At 42.3% G+C, this 24,296-nt stretch overlaps 1 protein-coding gene across 4 annotated transcripts in view; it reads right to left on the bottom strand.

The window, feature by feature from the left end:
- Positions 1-24,296, bottom strand: part of rhbdl3 (rhomboid, veinlet-like 3) — a 62,143-nt gene that overhangs the window by 23,852 nt on the left and 13,995 nt on the right. For 2 of the 4 annotated variants that reach the window (XM_084366811.1, XM_084366812.1), the window contains exon 4: positions 4,542-4,700. In XM_084366811.1, coding sequence (XP_084222937.1) covers positions 4,542-4,700 — 159 coding nt within the window. Of the gene's footprint in view, positions 1-4,541; positions 4,701-7,691; positions 7,729-8,028; positions 8,121-24,296 lie in introns of those variants that run through there. The other 2 variants (XM_084366813.1, XM_084366814.1) reach the window with 2 other exon arrangements.

The raw sequence follows: 24,296 nt of genomic DNA, 5'->3' as shown, positions 1-24,296 counted from the left end.
CTCCATAAAGACAGTCAATTCTTCGTGTGAAGTGACTGCAATTCCTCTCGTCTTTGTACGACACAAAAGAAAGAATGACGTTCTGTCTGTTTACCCACTGGCGAGAGGAGAGGGGAGGAGGGGGGGAGAGAGGAGGTGAAGGGGATAAATAGGTGTTCAGCCAGCGAGAGACAATTTCACAGTTTGATCAGTGGAAACGCAGTCAGAGAAGAGGGACAGTGAGATGGACTGATGGAAGAAGGAAGTATAGAGAAGGCTGGTACAGAGCAAATACAACCAGGAGTAGCAGAAGTCTGTCTTTAACAACAGAAATACACTACGTGGTAAAAGCCCTGAGCACTACACCCATATGTCATTGCTGAAAATCTCATTTCAAATCCATGGTCATTATCCTGCTGCTCTAACAGCCCCGATTCTTCTGAGAAGCTTTCCACGACAACAACAACAGCAGCCAGCCCTGCGTTAAAAATGTAAGGGGCGACAATATTGACTGTTGATACGTCCACAAATATTGCAACACAAACACAATGAGATTTTTGATAAATAATCATCAGTAATCAATCGTCAGGAGCGTGAGCATAGTGACTAAGTGGGAAAAGGCAAATATAAGTAAGGTTAGTTCACTGCAATGCAGCCCTCAAAACCAAGAAAAGACAACTATGCCATATCACGATATCCAGAATATAAGATGATATATAGTCTCATATCGTGATAACGATAAGATATCACCAGCGCTAGGTGAAAGCTGAACCAGGGTTTTTTACGTCTGGCATCTCATTCCAGTTGACAGGGGAGAGATGACAAGAAATAAGGAAGGACAGAGAGATAGGAAACATCAGGCTACAAATGTCCTCAACACCAAACTCAGAAAACAGTTTTAAAGGCTTAAGGCTAAGATAAAAAACTAAAGAGCCAGCCCGAGTACAGAGCGTAACTCAAGCAAAATAAAACTGGATCGCCACAAACAATCCAAAACAGGACATCTATGAGTGCATCTGCAGGAACCTGCACAAATCCGTCACGATCATTCCACAATTTCAACCCACTGGGGGAAAAAACAAAGCGGTTCAACCTTTTCTGTAGATATTGTAGGAAGTATAAACTTATTACTGAGCCAGTTGCTACCCAGGACAGTTGCGGCATGATGTATTAGAGAGAGATGGATGGAGAGAAAGAAGAAGGAGAAAGGCACCGATAAGAAAGAAGCAGTGGGGAAAAGGCAGACAGCTTATGATGCAGAGGCAGAGAGACGGAGGAAGAAGGTAGAGAGTGAGAGAAGACGGGGGGGAGGAAGAGGTTAAGAGAGGGAGATAACTGTGATTTGAACGCTGACTGTGACGGAGCAATGAGCAGGCAATTACTGACAATCACATTGATGGAAGAGCTGCGGTGCAAAGGAGAGATGGTGCCACAAATAAACCCACACAGTTTGTCTCTGTCTGTCCTCTAATTCTATACTTACATTTTATTTCTTTTTTCTTCCTTTTGTGAAAGCAGAAGGGTTGCAGAGATAGAAATGTACCACGAGAAACCAGCCAATTAACTTGCTGGAGGAATTACAACTCTTGAGTTCCTTTAAACCTCTTGATCTTTATCTTACACACCATTAATGGCTGCGCTTGGAAAGTCCATTTAGTTGTGTTTACATACCTGACATTCCCTTAGATACTTGTGTCATATTCAAGAGTGGGTTTACATGTACAGAAATCTTTATAACACACCCTCAACCCTGGCCCCTGATACACACACTTTTACTTTCAGAGCCTGAACTTCAGTATAACCTTTAACTAAAAGTAGAATTCATTGTGGGGCTTAAACTTTCTTACAATACAACAATAATTTTCATTCTGTTGAATTTTCTATTCATTTATTCGTTTGCTGGTTTGAAATAGAAAGAGAAAAAGTAATAAATGCCTGTAACATTTTTAAAGAGCTCAAGGTAATGTCTTCAAATTGCCTGGTTTGTCTAACAAAAAATATTCAATTCACGGTGATTTTAAAAAGTGAAAAGCAGCACATCCTCACAGTTCAGAAGCTTGTTTGGTGTCACTACTACCTGACTGCACCAATTAAATGAAGATCATAGCAGCTGTCAGCACGCTTTCTGCTGATCGACAGATTAATCAAATAGTCTTTTCTGCACATTATCATGAATAAGTGTCACTTTACGTGTTAATAAATGTATTTCTAGCTTAGTCTAGAGTAGGGACAGACCGATCATTGGTCTGGCTGATCATCAGGGCTGATATTTAGCACTTTTCAGATTATTGGTTTGGGTGATCTTTAGGTCCAATGGCCAATAAAATATAAATATGCACTACTGAACTAATCTGAATCTGCGAAGTAGTCAACTACTAAAGTTATCAATTGGCCTAAATGTAGCAATGTAGAAAAAAAAAGCTAGTTTACACAGAAAACGGTGAAAAATGAACATCGCAGTTCTTTCCTGTGATCAATTTCCTTGTTCACAATCCAAAACATTTAAAGCTGCTAAAGCTAAGGTGTTGTCCTTGTTTGAGCTAACTTCCTCTCCGTTTTGCTGTTAGCAGTCCCCTCCCTCCTCTCTACGTCACCACATGAACACTCAGAAACAGGAGGATCCAGCTCCCTGCGCATTCACGAGCAGACAAGGCCGCCTCTTTATGGAGGTCTCTCTCCCGATAGGATAAAATGGGCAGGGATACCAGAACATTTCTTTTACTGCATGAGCAGTAGGAGGAGAGACATGGATTACTGACCAAACACATATAGAGCTATTTAACACTTATTTAAGACAGAAAAGACGGAAGACAAAAAAGCAGCTGAAGCAAGCAAATGTTTGGCATTTCTTCTTGACAAATGAATAGCTAATCAATTAATGTAATCTAAACTAATTGTTTAAGCACTTATTCATGCATTGCACAGCATATTACCATAATCATGAATGCATGTCACTCCCTCCCTCCCTGTATTCCTCTCTGTGCTCAGCTCCTGTTGTTCTGCTGCAGCTTCTATGAATGTATTAACCATTGAGAGGGTGAACACAATAGCGACTAAGAAAAAAAAAAGTGACTGTACACAAACAGATGCCGGCACCCCATTCCTCTCTGTCCCACTTCCACTTGCATGCCGTGACCCACAGCCTGTCACATGACATGAATGCACCAACTGGAAACCAACAGTGAAAAGCCCTTTTGACATTTTTCCAAGCTTCCTACAGGCCTCATTCCTCAGCCACTGTATCAGACAATAAACAGCTCTGAGGAACAAGAGAGAAAGGGAGAGATGGACACGCTCACACTCACAGACAACAATGAATTCCCTACAGACACACACACACATGCACACACACACACAAACTCCTTCCCACAGCCACCCAGTAGTTATGGTGCACCACACAACTACTCCCACTCCAACACCACTCCACACTGTCCTGGGTCAGCAGTTCAGCCTCCCGTGGGGAACAACAAGTGAGATAGCGGAAAACAGAAAATGAGAAGGTTATGAGGCAGCGAACACAGCTGGAGATGCTTGAGTGAGACCTCGGACAATCAGCAGCAGGCTGGGATGTGAAGGTGAAACTGAAAGTGGAGCAAGGTGAGCGTTAAGAGGGGAATTTATCACCAGACTCAGAGTCATTTCCTATTAGGAAGACTCTCCACCTTGTAGCTCAGCTGTGATATTGGAGTTTGGCTGTGTGGGGGTGGATATAAAAAAACGGCAAAAAGTTTGACATGTGACAAAAAAAAAAATTAGTGGAGATAATTTAGACGTTGGAGTTTTACCGAAGAGTGGGTTACAAAAGTCCCAAGTCAAGAACCAAGTTGAGACAAAGTCCTACACTTTTTGTTTTAAGTCCTAAACAAGTCATTATGCAACCTTAACTGTTTTTTTAATGACATTTTAAATGTTAAAATGATTAAAAGCTAGTATAGTGAATATACAGAAATAACGAATGCCTCTTTAAAGTGTGTACATCTCTCAAATAAACTTTATGAAACATAAAAAAATACATAATTGCATTGCAGTGTCAGTTTCACAGAATTGACTGTGATGAAACAATGTACAAAAAGTGCACAGAGTCTCAGCTTTGTGCCTTTTTATCACACACACTGACGGGAACTCGTCCATGTTCACAGGTGCCCTCATTCCAATGTGCCACATGTTGCAGCATGCAACGATCATCGGGACGAGCATATCGATAATCATATCTTAAGAGGAAGTATCATAATATATTGCTGTATCGATATTTTGTCCCACCACTAGTTCAAAGTCTGAAGTCCAGATGAAGTCCCAAGTCTTGAGGCGTCAAAGTCAAAGTTGAGTTGCAAGTCTTTTGGTATTCTGTCTATGTAAATCTTGTGCCTCATCTGACTTAAACCCACACCTTGCGTGACTTTCACCACCTGCATGTGTGCCAATATTGGATGTATCAACTGATACTTAAATGTAAGTCTAATCATTTATATAAGGACAAATTGCAGGGTAAGAGGTGTCGATAAAGTATTGATATCCACTGAATGCTGATGTCAACAAGCCTATTAAACGTTGAAACATCTCACCAGGTTGACAAAGTCTTGGTAGCAGATCTTTCCGTCGGCGTTGCCATCGGCGAGGGCCAGTAGGACTTCCAGTTTGTGTGGGTCAAGCTCAGAGCCGTGGGTCGCCAGAAGGTCCCTGAACCGCTCCGTACTGATGAAGCCCGAATTCTCTGGGTCGTACTGCAAATGAACACACAAAGAGGACGCAAAAAATGATAAGAACTTTATGTAAGCTAACAAACTGTAAGAATGTGGAAATGAATAGAGACGAATACATCTCTGCTTGAAACAACCCAAATGTGGCCGACAGCAGACTTCAGGCACAACACATACGCAGAGTATTAAATAAGCAGCTGATGCAAATAAACATGTTAGAATTTCATGAGCGGTCAGTATCCACCAGTGCATAATTTTCTGCGCTGCCAAACATCAAAAGCTCAAAAACCCACGAGCGGTGGTTTGGTCATAGTTTGAGCGTCTGGTTAAAGAGCCCTAATTGCTCCAAAAGGCCCAACTGTTGAGAGACAGCAGTAACTCTTAACAGCTTTTGATTTCAGTTTGAAATGACACTGAGTGCTGCGTTTAACCACAGGCTGTTTTTTTTCACAGCCAGAACAGAGGAGGCATTCAAATGCATCTGAAAAACACAAGATTTTCCATCACAACCGAAAAAGTCTTAAAAAGCCGGAATTCAAAAGAGCGGTGACTTCTTGAGAGCTTGAGTGCGAGAAGAGCACTGCACTTTTCTCCAGCTTTGAGAGCCCTGACATCTCAATCCCACACACCCTTTTCTTTGCTTTGCACTTAGTAGCTCAGCGCATCATATCTTAAGTGACAATTTAGACGGAATCTGTCACCAGATAAACATACATATTGTTTGTGTTTCATGTTGTGAACTGTATCCGAGAGCGTTAAAAGCTGTAAAGGAGACGCATTGATTGCCGAGAAGTGAGCAAAGACACTTATTATTAGTCTATTCTGTTTCAAAGCAATAGACTGCCAGTAATTCTGCCTGGATTTCCTCAAAATCAAGCTGCTCTTGATCCCCTAAAAGAAGGATAGAAGAGAAGAGGGGCAACAGCTGCGTGACAGCATTTGTCTGTTCAATTGAGGGCAAACTTGCCTCGAATATATGACAGTGTTTGAGTCGAAGGTTGTTTGTGGATGCAGGCAGAAGACATTTGCTACCTCTCCGTATAAGTGAAAATGCGTGTGTGTTTTTTGTATATCTGCAAATGTGTGTATGTGAGCACAAGCATGTCTTTGTGTGTAAATACAGCGCATTCATGCATAAAGATGTGACATTCAGACATTATGAGCCGCCTGCCAGATTCCAACACCCCTGAACCAGAAATAGTGACTGTGTGCACATGCATGCGTGTGTGTGTGTGTGTGTGTGCCTGTGTGTGTATGTGAGTGTGTGTTTGCCATATGCTAGTGTTGGCAGACACTGAGTAAAGCCAGGCTGGCAGCAGGTGCTCTGTGCTCCACCAAATGACGACGGGGAGAAGAGGTTTTGGCTCTCCCTCCCTGTTGTTTTTCTTCATATCACCTAACAATGATAAGGTTCTTTAAATTTCTTGGCTATGAAAGATACAGCTGTCACTCAACATCATCTCTGAGATCTGGCTGTGATAATGTACATTCACACATGGCAAAAAAAAATTATATTCTAAGTAGTGATCTTTCCCAAAATGTGATGACAAGATGATCTGCCAAATCATCCTTTGGTAGATAACGCTGTGTGTGTTGCAAGCATGCTGATGCAATAGCAGAAACTGTTCAATCATAAAATCATGAGAAGAGATATGGCATAGAATAACTGGCCAGATTGGATGATAACACACTCAGAAGAGGTGGCCGTGCTTCCATCAACACCTCCATCGCTCCTGTCACTCGAGCAGACAGTGAGGAAAACCTTCAGAGTGCAACAAGGCATGATGGGAGGAAGGATAGAGGGATCATGACGACATCTTCAGCACACTGAGAACTTCTGATGTGTTTAATGGAGGGCAACATGTAAGAAACCGCTCAGAAATTTGGCTGATTTTTTTAGTAAAAGTCCTCTCTTTCCTGTTTCTGTGTTTTATGATCTGACAAAAGTCTTCACCGACAACAGCTTGGATAATAACTGGGTGTTTGCATGCAGGTAAGTGTTTGGACTTATTGTGTTTAGTAAAGTAAGAACGAGAACATACAATGACCTGAAAAGGAAACGTAATATCTTGTAGTGAAAGTGAAAGTAAAATTTATAATTGTTTGTAAAATGTTTGTCATTAGATTTTAATATTAATTCATCGATAGATATTAATTCATAGATACCCACGTGGTGAAGAAAATTCAACGAGATAAAGTAATTTCATCCGATTAGTAAACCACGTGTTAAACCTCTGTCTTTGGTGTAATGAGGTTGCTCCAACCTTTCAAAGCGAAGCGATGTGGTTTCATTTTTTTTCTCACAAATTTGTGACCTGATAATCTGAGACAATATTCGTTTTTTTTCTTCTTGTAAATTAGTGCTCTTGTTTTTTGTTTTTTTGTTTTTTTACAAATTTGCCACGTAGATCTCAGAGAATTTCCAAGTTTTTTCCCTGAAAGCAACATTATGTAGAAATTGGCATTCTGTACACAGTTTCTGAGTGCAATATTACTGTTGTGAATAAAAATCCCAGGTCTGTAACAATTTGTCAGACATAACGTAGGTGCTAACTACAAACAAAACTCATTACTTCATAACAATGTTATGTGTTGAAAACTTGTATGTTGAAGTAAACATGGCACGCTGTGATCCTACCCTCTCACTGAAGTTACATAGTGCAGAAACAAGTGACAGACAGAAAAACCATTCACCCTATTACAAGACACTGTGCCATCACATTGACTTTGAAGCTGTGAAAAGTGACTTGATGTTGCTTTAAATTAAGAAACTTCTTAACAAAACAAACAACAATCAAGGTTTTATGACTAAAAATCCTTGTCTGCAATACTGTTTGCCACTTTGCATTGCCTTACGGCTGTCAATTGCCTCTATATAAACAAGAGAACGTGGTTTATCTTAAGCGGGAGGTGTGACAGTGAGTTGTGATGTGAGTAACATCCTATTTTGGTGCAACCAGACGCAGACACATTTATGCATTCTAGTGGGTTTGGATCAGAAGTGTATACACTTACCAGAAGTGAGTGATTCAGTAATGACAACCACTGTGAACGTGTACCATCTGCAGCATGGCATCTGACAGAAGAACAGGAGGAAGAAGGAGGTGTTGCATACGTAACTTATAAACTAGAGGATATTCTTAAGATGCTTTTCCTCAAAAGCAAACAAACAAGAGCTTACAGTCCTAAATATGATAAAAAGGTGCACTGCTGAGTCCAACACACACACCCTATCCAGTTCCCTATGCATGACACACCAAATCATCTCTCTCACACACAGGCACGCACAAATGCAAACACACACACACTTGATGCATACAAATGTAAACTCTACTTCACAGAAAGAACCAACCTTCTCTTGCAGGTAATCAGCCAGTTTCTGCCGAGGACATTTTGTCATGATGAAGTAACGTCAGCCAAAGCCGCTCTCACCCCTCAGTGTGTGTGAACGAAGCAATATGTTGCATGTGTGTGTGTCCCTGTCAAATTGTTTGTCCCAGACTGTGCAGGGTTTTTTTCTAACCAGGACTAAAGGATTACAGTCCAATCCAAGGCCCTCAATACACACCTCCCCCATCTTTCTCTCTCAAATACACACACACACACTCACACTCACACCCCTAAAACCCCAGTCTGCCTCCTCTCACCCTCCTCGCCCCGCCCCCTCACCCTACATTCATGCCCCTCTCCTTCACTCTCTCTCCTCGCTCTCTCCTCTCCGGAAAGCTTCCTCCCTCAGAAGAAAAAATAAATACTTCAATAAATTTGCCCGTTATCTCTTCCACTGTCACTCCCAGGCGCAGGCAGCCATACATTATTTTCCTCACACGCTCAAACACTCTCTCAGTCCGCTCTGCGACACCGCAGGCTTCATAGTTGAGTGAGCACTCTCTGAAGTCAACAGGCTGACTGCTGGGGGTGGAGCACGAGACGGACACGCACACACTCAACAATGAGGCCTCCGATGGCAATTTCATGCAAGGTTTACCCAATCTGCTCACTCCAATTAGTGATCATTTCCTGAAACCCAGAGGTCCATGCAGAGAAGAAGGCACGATAAAGACACTATATGATACAAGAATAAGTCTTCATCCAAGACCAACATGTTCAGGATTTGGGAAAAATGTCAGTTGTAGGGCTGCAACCAACTATCATCTGCATTACTCATTAATCTGCCACTTTTCTTTTGATTTTTTTATTAAATGTTTGGTCTGTGACCTGTCATAGAATAGTGAAAAATGTCAATCATAAGCTCTACTAATTTTTTCTGTCTTCACGCTATGTAATGACTTTATTATAACTGTTAAAAACAACATGAGAAACCACACTTATTTTATGCAGAGCAAAACTAATACTGCATGAACAAACGGATGAGTGGAGGATTGTGGGTAATACAGTAGTTACATATCGTTAAGTATTTAGCTCGTACATGTGGGGACATTAACCAGATTGCGAATTTGACTGAACTTTCGTCCCCGGACATTTTTTCATTTTTTTAAACAGGTTATTGTCTCTGCTCTATAAGGCTTGTTTTGTAAGCAGCAAAGGGAGCAAATCCCTCAGATTAAAATAAGCATGCATGCACACACACACACACACACACACACACACACACACACACACACACACACACACACACACACACACACACACACACACACACAAACACACAGACACACAGATCCTGGTGCAGACATAATACCACAAAACATTCACAGCCAATGAGCTTTCATACTCAGGAAGGCTGGTGTAAGTGCAGAGGAGAAAAACAGCAGAGGGAGGGAGGGGAGCAGGGAGTAACGGAGGATTGATTTGCGCTGTGGCGAGGGTGGGGGGAGCGAGTGGGGGGCAGATCGGACACAATGCAAAGCTTTTTGTCATCGGCCTTATTTTCATAACACTGAATATTAAGGAACAAGAGGGTAGGCAGTCTGTGAGGGTCAGGGAGTTTAATTCAAATAAAAGTATTCATGCAAGTTTGCAAAGAGAGCCTGAAGAAATGAGGTAGCCATGGTTAATATAAATATACTAATGTCTACTCAAACAACCTAAAATTTGATTATATTTAGCCCTCAGGGTGACAAACTGAGCCATGACAAGACCTTTAAAAAAGTAAGCAGACATCATATTTTGTGACCTTTAAAACTGTCTTGTTTTATATGCACTGTAAAATATCTGGGAAATATTATCCAAGCTTCTCTCACTTACTCTTACTGCTGTTGTACCTTTCAGTTTTGACAAAAGGTTTATTCAGTCATTTTAAAGGGAAAGTTCACCCAAAAATGAAAATTCAGTCATTATCTCTACCTCATGCTGATGGAAAGTCAGGTGAAGTTTTGTACTCCACAAAACAATTATGAAGCTTCACAACAAAACAGCATTGCAGCATTCTCCTACACAACTGAAGTAGATGGGGACAAAAAGTACAAGGATTGTGCAAGGGTGCAAATCACATTTTTTTAAATCGTTTAAATTTAAAAAACAGGCTGTATGGAGCCACTTTATGTTTTTCTTTTTTTTTTTTATTTGTTTCGTTTTCTATTTTTACATTTTAAAACAAGTCCCCATCTACTTTATTTGCTTGCAGCAATGCTGTTTTGCTGGTGCACTTCAGGATGTTCATCTTAAGTCATTAACTTGATTTCCCATCAAATCTTTTAAAAAGTAAGACAAAAAGAAATGCCTAGCAGGGGGTCATTTAAGACTTTGTGAGCACCTTCATCGTTGACTCTCAGCCCCGACTGACCTCTGACAATTTCAGCGACCTCTGACTTTTGACCCAGACTGGTACGGGTCACTGTCCAGGAGCTTTGAGCTGTCGATGAGCTGTTGTCTCGAACAGTAAACACAGGATAAAGGAAGGAAGGAAGCATGCACTATGAATGAAGAGACTTAATTAAGAGAGAGTGAGTAACTCAATCCTTTCCTGGTCTCATGCAGTGTATGCTAGTAAGAACACTGCAGGAGAATCACTTAGCAGTAGGACAAAATTTACATGCATAACTTCCACTGGAGATCAGTGAAAACATCAGAACCTTTCTCGTTTGTATCTGTCCAATATAACATCTCAAACATGACTGTCCTTTTTTGGATCCAAAGGATGTAATATCTAAATATAGCTACATTGCCAAAGATAAATTTGTGTCTCATTTATGCTGCATAGGCAGAAAATGGATTCCAAAAAACCTTTGATAACTGCATCATCAGACAGGGCGCACCCTGGGAGCTCTGCGGGATAACAGCCCACACTGTACCGAGTAATCAAAAATGTTTGCTTTGAATTGGTGTAAAGACTTTAGCCGTGAGTCATCCTGTCCCTCCTCTATGTAGTAAAGAAACCGACAGGGCAGGAAACTGTATATAATGTCATCCAATTTTACACAGGAACGTAATACAACCACACAGGCTCATGCAATAACAGGCATGAAGCAGTCATTCACCAGCGTAACATGTGTGACCTGCCTCATGGGGATATCAGCAAGTGGGGCTTGTTATGCTACTTCAACAGGTGGAAATAAGTAAAAAAGTATAAAGTCTTACATTTCCTGAAATGACAGCAAACTTGTGCTGGTGGACAAGGACATGAAGCAATAAACACACTCCATGGCTGCTGCCTGAGGCGTCACACTTTTTAATAATAACATCCTTCAGGCTGAGGCTGTGTAGCAGGCATGACCATGGGTAATCAGCATGGCAACACGCGTGACGAGACTCACTGAGGGTGTAATAACATGTCACCTCAGCAACAGGCCCTCCAATAGCCCTTGAGTTACTCTGTGGCCATCATGACAGTGGTACAGAGTGTCAGAAATAGACATATTCACACTCATTGTCAGGTTAATAATTTTATTTTGGGATACTACTAGAATAGGTTTACATGCTTTAATGCTCAAAAAACATGTTTTCTCATACTGTCCAGTGCAGCAGCATACTTGCTATTACTGTATTCCCCCTCTGTTAGCTCCTGTCTCTTTAAGGCCCCCCTCCTGAAGACCCAGTCTCCTCTGATTGGTCAGCTTTCACACTCCTGACCCTGCACCGCTAACAACACCTGAACAGCTGTTTTAAATCAATTCATACGTGCCAAACTATATTAAACACTGAAGGAAACCAAAAATATTAAAAAGCATAATAGGTCTCCCTTTAAGATGCAGGAGACTCGAACTGTGATGGAAGAGCCACCAGGAGCAATTTGGGGTTTAGTATCTTAACCAAGAACGCATCAACTTGTAGACTGTAGGGGCTCGGGATTGAACATCCGATCCTGTGATTAGAAGACGACCTGCTCCACCTCCTGAGCCACAGCTGCAGTATGTGTCACCACGTAGAAAGCAAACCTTATATTATCAGTGTTACTAAATTGCATGTCTGGAAAAACAACATCGACTTTAAAGTATGATTCTGCACAGCTGTGCCCATCTCAAATATTTACTGTGTTATATACTGTTATGTTGGGTATTAAGCCCAGAAGTATATGACTCCATTATTGAGTCTCTGTATATTATTACTGTTTTCTTCTCGTTAAATAACTGCTGTGGCAAAATCCGGCCAGCATACAGCCTGTCCAGCAGTATAATTACTTACAATCCACACACAGAGGCAGACAGTGTGCAGCTCTGAGTTGTTGCTATTATAAGGACTGTGCAGTAAAACACAGCCTCTATACCTGCTTGATCCACCGACCCACAGACAAAACAAGATATTGATCTATTTTTTAAACTTTCAATTCATCCCTGTAGCCTCTAATCTCAAGGGTAGCTACTATATGAGTTTATAGTGTATACCCTACACATGAAATCTGTTATATTGTATGAAGGCAGACTAGCCAGGACAGACCAATTACCAGTAGCTGACATTATAACAGCTCATTTAATGAGGGTTCTACTCTCCTAATTGCTTTACTCTCTTTTCCCTCAGTCATAAGGGTTTTCCATGCTAGACCATAGGAGATTGGTGCTGATACACTTTTAAAATGCAAACAATACTGTCACTACACATATATGGTATGTTCTCCAGACTGATGATATTATATATACAGTATATGAAGCATTACAATCACCCTAGAGTAATCCTATACAAACAGGACTTTAGTGTCTTGGTTAGGGCAGGAAAAGGAAACAGTGGCCGGCAATTAGGAACATGCAAGTTAAACAATTAATCAATCAATCAACTTTCATTCAAGAACTATGAGGTTCAAGTACACTCAGCACCATACCTACAGAGTTTTCTCTGTACATTGTGTTCAGCAAACAGTTTGAAGCCATGGAAGCCTAAAAAATGTCTTCATATCCACCTTATTCCTCACACCTGATATGGCGGATATATGATACTAAATAATGTACTGTATATTGAGCCATCAAGCACTGTTCAACAGTATCTGATCCTATATTCATTAACAATAGACCTTTTTAACAGCAAACAATTTGGCTTGTTGCAGAAAAAGCACAAGTGCAATAACATCAAGAACTACTGTACTCAATTTAAGTGGTCTGTTACCAGTTTTCCGGTATTGCATGCTGCCCAGTGCCTGCTGCCATGGCTCACTGGGACATTTAGGTCTTGTCTAGATTTATACGGATATTTTTGAAAACAAAAATCATACCTACCTCATGAAGCTGATTGAAGGAATATCAAGAGTGTGCAAAGCTGTCATCAAAGCAAAAGGTGGCTACTTTGAAGAATATAAAATATGAAACATATTCTCGTTTGTTTAACACATTTTTGTTTACTGCATAATTTCATGTGTTCCTTCTTAGTTTTGATGTCTTCAGTATTGATCTACAATGTAGAAAATAATAAAAAAAATAGAGAAAAACCATTGAATGAGAAGGTGTGTCCAAACTTTTGACTGGTAGTGTACTTTTATAAACGGGAGCAAAATTCAGCAGAGCAGCAGTATGGACTGTAGACATTCATACACACGCATAAAAAGCTCTCACACACAGCTACTGCTTCTCGGTGCTTCCTGAATACAATGCCTCAGTATTCCCTTGATATGGAGCAATTAGCAGTTCTAATAAAAAGCCAGCCTGTTAAAGTGGGAGAAGCTCGTTAGTCTCTCCGCTAATTACACCGGAGCACCAGGGAGGACAGACAAGAACCAGGGGCAGCTAATTCACTGGCCATCACTCACACACACTTACACACACACGCTCTGACAGAGCAGGTAGAATGGAAACACACACAGGGAAACACACACACCTCCTCATGTTAATCAGACTTTTCAGACCATGCCCTTGACACCAGGGGTCTTTACCTGTGTGATATCTTCCATGTCTCTATCTCTCTCTCACACACACACACACACACACTCTTTTTCTCTTTTGTGTCATTATCTGACACAGCTGAAAGAGTACTTTATCATTGCTATTGGCCGACGTAAGCTGGGAGACGCTCTGTGGTTTTTTGGGCTTATCATACCCGGAGGTGTGGCCCAGACTCCGTCTCATTCTGGAGACTAGTTCAGGTTGAGTAGAGTCGACAGCTTGGCAGCGGGCGGTGGCTCTGTAAGGGAGGGGCGTGGGCAGTGACGAAGAGGTGAAAAGCCAAACACTCAAAGTGACAGCTGACATCACCCAGAAGGCCACAGTCAAGATTGCGGGGCAATTAGACGTCATGGATGGAAATCTTCTGGTCAGGAAGAGATGAGGTGGGCTGAATTTTATCCAATCCTAATTTTTCAGTTGGTCAACCACACTGAAATATCTCAATATTTATCAAATGGATTAACAGACATTCATGGTCCCTAGACTGGACTCCTAGTGGCTTTATGTCTAGCACCACTGCAAGAGGATCCAGATATTCACTGTGTCCTGAGGATGAATCCTTCTAGGATTCTAGGATTTTTCATCTAGCACAACCAGATTGCCAAAGTTTAGCACCAGCAGCAGTGTCGCAGCACACCTCACCTCCATGTGAATACAGTAGCAGTAGTCACATTTCAATTCTAACGTGAGGAGAATAGGGAGTTGACTGACAAGACGATGGCGGAGGATTTTGTCAAATCGAAAAAACAAAAGCACCTATTTGGCAGTAGAATGATGGCAGCAAGTGCTAAACTCACTGACCACATTGCATTTCCTGTGACTAGCCTACTTCAAAATAAAAGTCAACTTGCATTTTGGCAGTTAAATGCTTTTAATGTGAAGCTGCAGCTGCAGCTGCAGGAAATGTTTGGTTTGCATTAGCAGTAAATTAAAGCAACGCTCTACATATGGTGAGCGTCTTTTCTTGTATAAAGACAGACGTACCTGGAAACACAGCCTTTGTTACAAGATTATTAGTTGGTGGGATAATTTTGACACCTACCAACCTGACTAGATGGCATACATTTTGTCTTTCATGGTGCCCAGAGGATATATCATAACAACTTTTGGTGACCCTACACCTTGTCCTCCCAGCGCCACCGTGAGGTTGACATTTGTGGTTTTCTGAAACTTTTCATTAACTATTGGATGGATTGACAAAAACTTTGATATAGACAATCATGTTCCCCTCAGGATGAAACTTAGGTGTCGCCGTTATCAGGTCAAAGTATTCATTTGTCCAATACTTTGGTTTATGACCACATATCTTAGTCTGCTAACGAAGATGCTGGACACTGTACACGCTAAAAATCAGCATGTCAGCATGCTGACACTAGCATTAAACACAAGTATGTACACCCTCACAGAGCCACTGACATGGCTGTGGACCATTGTGTACTCCATTCCAGCTGCACGCGGGAAATACTGTTTGCCTTAGTTTCTGGGGAGCATTTATATGCCAGACTCTAACCATTTCATACTCATTTGGAGGGAAACCGAAGAAGAAAAATGCCAAAAACATAAAAGAAGTCACAACCAGCAAAGGTTTAATGCGCTGAGAGAAAACTGAGAACTGGGCTTCGTCTGTCCCACTCCTTACCAGATGGTAGCTGTAATGCACAATTTTGTTGTTTGCCAGTCAACAGGGTTTTCAGATTTATTTGCCCGAGTGTGCACATGCTTAGCCCTCGAAAGAACACCTTGTGTTCAGTACAGATAATTATTTTTATCAAGAGCAAACTGTAGAAACTGAAATGGATGCGAAGCCTTACACATGCGTACACAAATGCACACGTAAGCCGACACAGCGATCAGTGCAGTTCGTACGAATAAAGCGCCATGCTCACAGAGGTCGATCTGACATGAGCAGGTCTAATCACCACAGTCTGGGTCTGACCTGACAGCTCCCGTCTAGGGCAGGCACTGATGCTGACGGGGTACCAGTCAGTAGCCAGTGGGTTGTTTCATTGTTCTCTGACAGAGAGAGAATTCAGAGTCACCCAGACAAAAGCAGCAGTATTCAGAGGAGGCAATGGAGAAGATGCAGAAATGCTGCAGCATCTAATTGTGCAAACTCAAGAGGGAAATTGTTGTTCTAATGGTTCTCTGTCTTTGTGTATTTTTCTTCAGTTAAATCTCAGACGATAACACCTGCACTGACAGGAAACGATGAGCTCAAGTTGACTCGTGTGCCACTGATACCAGTTGACTCTATTCAGTCCGGCCTTCACTCAGATTTTCATTCCTCTTTTCAATTTTATCATCATCAAAGCGTTCAAATTGAACTCTGCCTGCATCTCAGCTGGGAACAAATCTCCACCTGGGATGAACACCGATAGGCAGATCCAACCCATCCTCCCACTGGTGTCACTTGACAGCTGAGTGACACAGTGACAGCAGAGTAGGGCCGGATGCAGATGGGAGGGATGCGATGAGCCGCAGAGGGTTCACACCATTAATTACCCAGACATCACCTCTCCCGTCGCTGAGGATTCTGCAGGAAAAGGTCAGCCGTCTGGCTTGCATAAAGACCAGCTCGCCATGCATGTCACGGCCCCCGGCCAGTGCTCTGCCCACGTCACACTTGCAAGACATGACTAATGTCTCAGCAAGACTCCTAATAGCCCCCAAAATGCCACAGCAGTGCCTGTTAACACGGCCATAAACAACACCTACACTTGGAGGCTAAGGCCAAGGCCACTGAAGAGTGAGGAAAGAGAGAAGGGAGGACTGGAGGGAGAGAAGTGGTGGAGTCGGCAGAAAAGTAGGAGTAAATAGCATGAAAGGAAAAAAGGGTTGAAAAGCGTTATTAAAAAAATTAGTTTCAAACAGACAAACACCTATTTAAGAGAGGTGAACAGTGTGGTTAGAAAAATTGAACCACAAATATCAGTATTTGAAATTTTTGGACTAGAAGCTGCTATTCAACACCAGACTGGGTATTTGTGAAGGAGGCCTTAAAGACAAAACCAGGAGCTAAAACAGAGTGTTTCAGACAAAGGGGGGATACAGTGCTGCTGAATGAGAAACACTGATGTGTTTTTAGCATCAAAGCATGTAAATCTATTCTAGTAGTAAAAGTAAAATGATGAACCTGAAAATGCACATAATACATCTCCTTTAACGGTATTTAAAAACAATTTTAAAAAAAATCCTCCGACTTGTTATGGAAATAAATCCGCTTAGCTTGCAGGCCAGAAATAAACCACAGTTGCTGGCAGCTGGCAGGTGAAATTACTGCCTTTGATAGGATAACCTTCAGCTGGGCACAAACCAAGTCAATTAAGCAACAATCTGACATAGCATACATCAGCAAGATCAACAAGCTGAGAGAGGACCCCGCTTGTCCCAGCACAGCACTCCATTATAACCCACTTTCATTAAACAGCAAACTCCTCCACAGCTTCTCTCCCACTCTCCTTTCTTTCCCCTCGTTACTCATGTTTGAATACGAGCAGTGGTTTCCCCCGGGAAACTCCGGTGAAAGACTGAGGGGGCAAGTGTTGCGCAGGCTGCACACTTGAACTTGTTATTTCCCTGGCTTATTGTGCGAGGAGATGATTATTGGAGGACAGGGAGCAGAACGAATCCGCTGTGCTTTGAAGTGTGAGAGACACAGGAAGAGGAAGCGAGACGAAAGATGGGGACTAATCATGAACAGGTGATGATTGCGAAGTGTTGTTTGTCATTTTTAAATAGAAAGGCTGGGAAGGAAGGGGAAGTGGTAAAATAGTAGGTACATAGTAGGTACTCTACATACAAATAATTGAGGTGCAATGCATGGTACATGTCTCTCTTTCTTCAAGCAGTCTGGAAGTCCAACAGTTTGATAAATCCTGAAAACCTTGTGTTCAAATTCATTTCCAGGGTCTAGATAAAAAAACAATCTTGACATTTTTCTTAGCAGACCTACATTTTAGGTTCAATCCTTAAATACGGGATTGACACCAAGGCTGGAAAGTAACACCTGCCACCAGCCCACAATGGTGGGTAAATAAATGAAGCTTAACAGCAGGATTTGCACAGACACAGATCGAATCACCAGTCTGCTTGTTTCACTCGGAAAATTAAAACGAGGAGACACAGACAGACAATGTGGCATTGCATCACAGGGGTCAAGAGGTCTGCAGACAAAACCAGGAGGAGACACAGGCCAAAAAGGCATTTCTTTTCTTTAATGACTGGTGGTGATTGGAGAGTTTACAAGGAAACAGGCCAGACAATGTTCTCTTCGATACGACACTTCTTTTAGTTTCATCACAAATGTCATTTAGATTTTTGCCGGACTTTCATGTTATTGGAAAATGAGAGGAAAAGCATGTGAATGCATGTTGGAAAACTGGGAGGAATAGGAATCTAATCCGCCTCCTTCCAGCAGTGAGGCTTAAGTTCTCTCAGCAGAGCAGCTGCTCCTACCTGGACCTGCAAGAGACACCAAGTTGGAGTTCCAGTATCGGGCCAAAAAATTTAATTTTTCAAGTGCATGGCATTACTTGTGGAGCTATATTCACTCAGATAAGTCTTATCAGCAGCTACAGACAGAACTGACTGGCAGGCCCTGACGGCCACAGTACGTGTCTCCTCTCTCTTCTTCTACTTTCTTTTCCCTGTCCTTCTTTCTTCTCCTCTCTCTTCTTTCATTTCCATTCGCTCCTCTCTCCACCACTCTCCTGTCCTCTGTGATGGGAAATGCACGAAGATTGCCGCAGGTAATTGCTTTCTCTCGCATGCAGTCTAATGTACTCTCTCTGCTCCCATTCCTTTCCCTTTCCCGTCTTCTTCACCAAAAAAGAGATTATTTCGACTTCACGCAGAACCTTATTCAGGGACCTAAATGAATCTTCAGATCATGCATCTGTTGCACTGTTGTGCTTTTCTGTACGCAGAACTAATTTTGTTTTCTTTTACTTCCAGCCCTGTGGTGCAAAACACACAAAAGCAAGGAAAGGCTGAAAGAATTTCATTCCATTTAAACCAAACTTTGATGATAAAAATACAGATTTCAGCTTTCCATATAGCTCCGCCCAACAGTTACATTTTGGTACACTTTGGTTCCCAAATTATATTTTATAGGTGAGTCACCTAAATTGCTCATTGGATGGATTTCAGACAGCCCTGAATGGGTTTTCTATCACACAGAAATGTGTTTCACGGTGGCTGTGGGGATGACTGACGTTGCGTCTGTCTGGGATAATCAACGGAGCGCTGGGTCACCTGTCTTGCTTGACAGACTAGAAGCCCGCATTCATCACACACACACACATGCACACACACACACACATGCACACACACACACAGTCGTCTGAGGCCATCACAAATTAGCATGGGCCGCCACCGTTTCCTTGCCAACTGGCTTGTAACCAGGCAACGTTGGTCGGTGTGAAGATGTCTTCAGTGGGTACATGTGCATGTACACACACACATAGAATGGGGTTTGATATGTGGATAGGCGTCTAGTATTACTTTAAATCCCTGAACATGTGGCCCCTTTACTGTGCTGGACCTGCCTGAAGCACATAAAACACACACACACACACACACACACACACTATATACCAAGACTGGAGCAGATTTACACTCATTTCATCTGCAAATTCTGATCCGACAGGTACATTTCTTTCAAACCTCAGGAGCTGTTTCACTTTGCTGTTCGCCATCAAGTACATTTCCCACATGTGACCTTGATGGTTAAGCACTCTTTAAGTTCTTGAGACGGAAGAAGAAAATCATAACTGAACAAGGTGCTTTTATCAAGGTTAATCCTTCAGGGCACAAAGGTATTGGTGGAAGAATCCACTTTAGATCTTATAAATGAAACCTTGGATAGCTAGATCAGAAAAATAGATCTCACAGTCATCATTTTAGTCCATCTGTGCACGGCAGGCAATTTAACCAAGATAATGATATTTGTCTCGTTCCTTTAAAGCTATCAGGGATATCAAAGCTGCTATTTGACTGCTGTGTCCACTTTACTTCAGGTTCACGCTCTGCTTTTTTCTTTGTCATGGACACTTTAGGTTTGAATGGTGTCTGAAGAGCTGATATGTCATGTAATTTGTGTTCAGCGGGTCTTTGCGAGGCTCATGTAATATTAGTTTCTGCTGAAGGTGTGAAATGTGCAACCTTTCTTTTCCCGGCAACCAGCCTGCCCATTGTTGTGAACAGTGCTGCCGCCCTCCTCATCTTGCTTGATCTAATTAAGGTGGAATGAAAAAAAAAATGCCTTCAGCAAACTCTCTTTTAGAGGAAGCATCATAAACTTTCACCACAAATACCTAAGGACTGATACCACCTTCCAAATTAAATGTTTCTAGGCAGCGCACAATCAATACGCTTGATCAAACAGCAGCATGTTCACTGCCATCTTTACTAATTCCCAATGTATCGCAGCAGCTCGCTCCACAGACAGCCACTGAGATCTATTACCCATCACTACAGGAGAGGGCTGCACGCCCACTCCCCATCCCTGTTCTCTGTCTCAGGCCCTGAGCATTCATTAAGGCGCACACTTCATTGCACTGTTATTGCACAGAGCCCATTCCCCTTTTGCAAACTCAGTCCCTACAGTTTAAAACCGTATTCCCCTGCAGGTTTCCTGCTGTCCCAGAGAGGCAGAGAGGCACTCAAGACTCTGCAGAAAAGATGCAATCAGAAAATCATCAGGGCTTTCATTCGACAGATGCTGCCGTATCAGGCATAGGAAGATTGTCGGTCCTGGATGCTAGCCCTACAAGCTGTTGGCTTCATGGAGGCAAAAGGCGACAGTCACAGTGACTTGAGATAAGCCTGTATTTTGCCCTCTGGGTGAATAGGTCAAGACATGTAATCCGTCCAGGTCCGACACTGCTCAGCTTTGGGACAAAAAGGTGGCCGAAGCAGATTAGTTTACCATTACCATAGGAGTAGTATAATCATGCAAGTATGTCAAGCTCTCACTACCAGGAATTCTGACCAAATAAAGACAAAAAAGAAAAAAAATTTAAAAATTTGCAACATTTGTCCTCTTTCAATGAACCGAAAATTTACCAGCCCGGTCATAAGAATAAAAATGTCTGTTAACGTTTCTGCAAATGACGTGTCATAAGCTACGTACCATATTGAAATATAAACGTGTTGCACAACATTTCATAACAGGTTCTAACACTACGTTTATGACCTGATTGTCGTATTGGGAGGTGAAGGCTGAAGACGGCTGCCAAGCTAGTGTCCGCAGTTCGAGACTTTGTTTCAACATCTGTAAGTGAAAGAACTCTATATTGTTAAGGAGACCTCAGAGCAATTTCCAGCTGGGGCGACAAAACTGTGTGTTCCTGATGAGACCTCATGACATCTCCAGAACAGGTTTGTGGCAACAAAACCAGGTATTTTAAGCAAAAATATGGTCTTTTCCGAGCCCTAGTCAAGTGGTCTTTGTGCCTAAACATAACAAGATCATAAGCACAGTGTCGTCACAACATACAGAAACATACATTGCCAACATTAATTCTGGTGATTAAGTTGTTTAATAAAGTGACAATTTACTAAAGACTAAATGCATTCCCATCCACCCGTTTAGATGTACATTGTCAAGAAGAAAAAAAGTAGAAATGCAAGAAATATTATTTTGTAAAAGAGTTTTTATCTTGGCTGAGATGAAAAGATGCAAAGTAATCATGGTGTGCATGAAGCTTGTGACTTCCTGCAGTCCACCAGACTACTTGACAACAATCATGCATGATTGTCGGCCTATGCAGACACCCAGAGTAGTATAAACAGAAAAGTGAACACGCCATTTGTCATATAATCATAGTAGAACAGTTGACTCACTGACTACCTTAACGAGTTCAAGGGTTTTACTTTATTATATGTAGTGGGTCGCTGTTTTCCCAGTAAAACCATTTTTAACACATTGAGTTATTCATTTTATTTTACATTTAGAGGCCTTGTCCAATATAGCAGGGTAAAGCATTCATTTTGGGTTCAGTGCAGCTGGTTTCTTCAGAAAGAATCTCAAAAAGCTCCATTTAGAACCAAACATCCGTAAATAAATAGGACAAAACTGAGAGAAAAACATGTGTTTTGGAAATTCTGTATGGACGCAGTTTGATTTTGTGTGACAGGAGGCGAGATGGAGCAAGACAGATGGGTTGATAGTTTAAAATAGTTGGGAGAGACAGACTAAATGAGTGGAAGAGAGCTGTACTGCCCCCAGGGTGTCTACAGAAGCTGAGGGGATTGCTGCAGACAGTCGACCGGCCCTCAGCAGGCTCTCAAGCATGTGTTCAAATAAACACTTTACCCCCTGTCGCTGCTTGTGAAAGCATTCACACTGGAGAGAAGCATGTATAAAGACAATGAAACACACAAACAGAAACACACTCAAACAGGACTCAAGATGGAAGACACACCAACACCCACGAGGAAGGGATAGCAGGCTATTAATGTCACTCTCACTGAGACACAAATCTGAGCCCTGTTTGCTGAGAGACAAACAAAAGTCAAAATCCTTGTCAAACACACACATACACACACAACGCTGAGGTGGAGTATCTGTGTCACTCAAGCATAGGGCACAGGCAGGTCAGAGCAGAGACAAAGATGGAGATTGGTGACCTTTTCCCCCCAAACCTCCCATTTACAACGAGGTGAGAACCCCTCATTACTGCCGGGCCAAACCCTCCATCAAACATCCCTTCACTGCCCGACACATTCAGCAGCTCTTCAGAGCATGAGAAGGGGAACAAAAAGAAAGGAGAAACATTTGTTTAAGGAGCCGTCCCCGGGCTGCCTTTCTCTCCCATTCAGCCCCTTCTCCTGCTCAAGGCCTGCCCTGAGGTCAACCCCCCGCCACAACACCATCAAAACCCTGCACCACTGATGGCGGCGGTTCCATTCACCCTCGAGATTTATGATCTCTAATAGCTGGCAAATGGACCAGAGGCTTGGGATGCCCCGAGGGGAGGCCCCCCGACTTATTTTCTTCAAATCTCAAGAAGAAAAGGAATTAAAAAAGGGAGAGCTGAGTGAGGCTGGGGGTGAGGACGGGGGAGCAGGAGGGACTGTCGGAAACATTTTCAAGGTTGCCATCTGGGTCGGGTGGGACCCTTCAAACTGTCCGTCAATCTTTACCAGGAGCCCCTCCCCTACCAGAAGGACAAGGCTCTGGGGTTGAAAAGGACATATTATAGCAGTGTGAAGGACAAACGCCCTCTGCCACCACCGACATTTCACTTCCTGGGCTGTTTTGGGGCAAATCTGCAAGTAGGAACTTTTACTAATCGGTTACAATCAGGCGGTCAGCCAGTCAGCTGTCTCCTGATCCTTGGTGGTGGTAGAAAACCCCACTTAGGCACCCTCTACTTCATAATCCTATTCCCATAATCCTCAGAGGTCAGCGAGCAAGAAACAGTCCAGCTCTCTCTAGGACCAACTCCACTTTCCTTTCAAGGCGAGACTGGAGTTCTTTAAAAAACCTCCCTACTGGGTTAGGAAAACTAGAAACTTCCAGAAAAGGCATGAAATCATGAAAATGAGCCCCGGTCTTTCACAGGAAAATCACTTTCTCACATGAAGATGTTGCTGCCAATCATCTTAGAAATAAATCACAAGTTTCTTATTCTATACCTGAGCGTTTTTCCACTTTTCATTTCACTGAAATGAATAATTCAGCATTTTTGAGAAATACACTCACTTACTTTCTTGCAGAGTTAGATGAGAAAATTGCTACCACTGTCATGTCTACATGCTAAATATGTAGATACCAGCGGCTGGATAGTTTAGCTTAGCATGCAGACTGGAAACAGGGGGAAGCTGCAAGCTTGGCTCTGTACAAAGGTAACAAAATCTCGCCCCATTATTCAGAATCCCAGATAGTCAGAAAAATGACTGAAAGGAAACCAAAGCCCATTCGTCCAACATCCTGTTATTGGTATCGCCAAATTATGTACATAACTTTACTAACTAATGTACTTATTTTAGCCCAAATCTTGATCTTTTCATAAACCTAATGAAGACGAAGTGTTGGTGCCTTAACATTGTGTAGGGCACCGTAACAATTGCCTCGATACTATCATTTGTGAATTCGTAGCACATCGGGCCTTCAGAGCAGTTGGCTTTTGTTTTTTGGATAACAGGTATTCAGATGATGGGCTTTCAGTCCAGTGGGACATTTTTGGGACTATTGGGGCTTCGTAATAATGGTCTGTTGGAACAATGGGCAGTACCCGGTTGTAGCCTTCTTGCTGGGAGTGGTGAGTTCCTTGTTGTGATGACAAGACTCCAGGAAGTCTCAGAAACAGACTTGTGTCTTCAGAAAGTTTCAAAGAAGAGACAGCTC

The sequence above is a fragment of the Pagrus pagrus genome, assembly GCF_965226575.1.
Source record: "Pagrus pagrus genome assembly, chromosome: 2".
Classification (NCBI taxonomy): Eukaryota; Metazoa; Chordata; class Actinopteri; order Spariformes; family Sparidae; genus Pagrus; species Pagrus pagrus.
The sequence above is the reverse complement of the archived record's forward strand: the minus strand, read 5'-3'. Positions and strand labels throughout refer to the sequence as shown.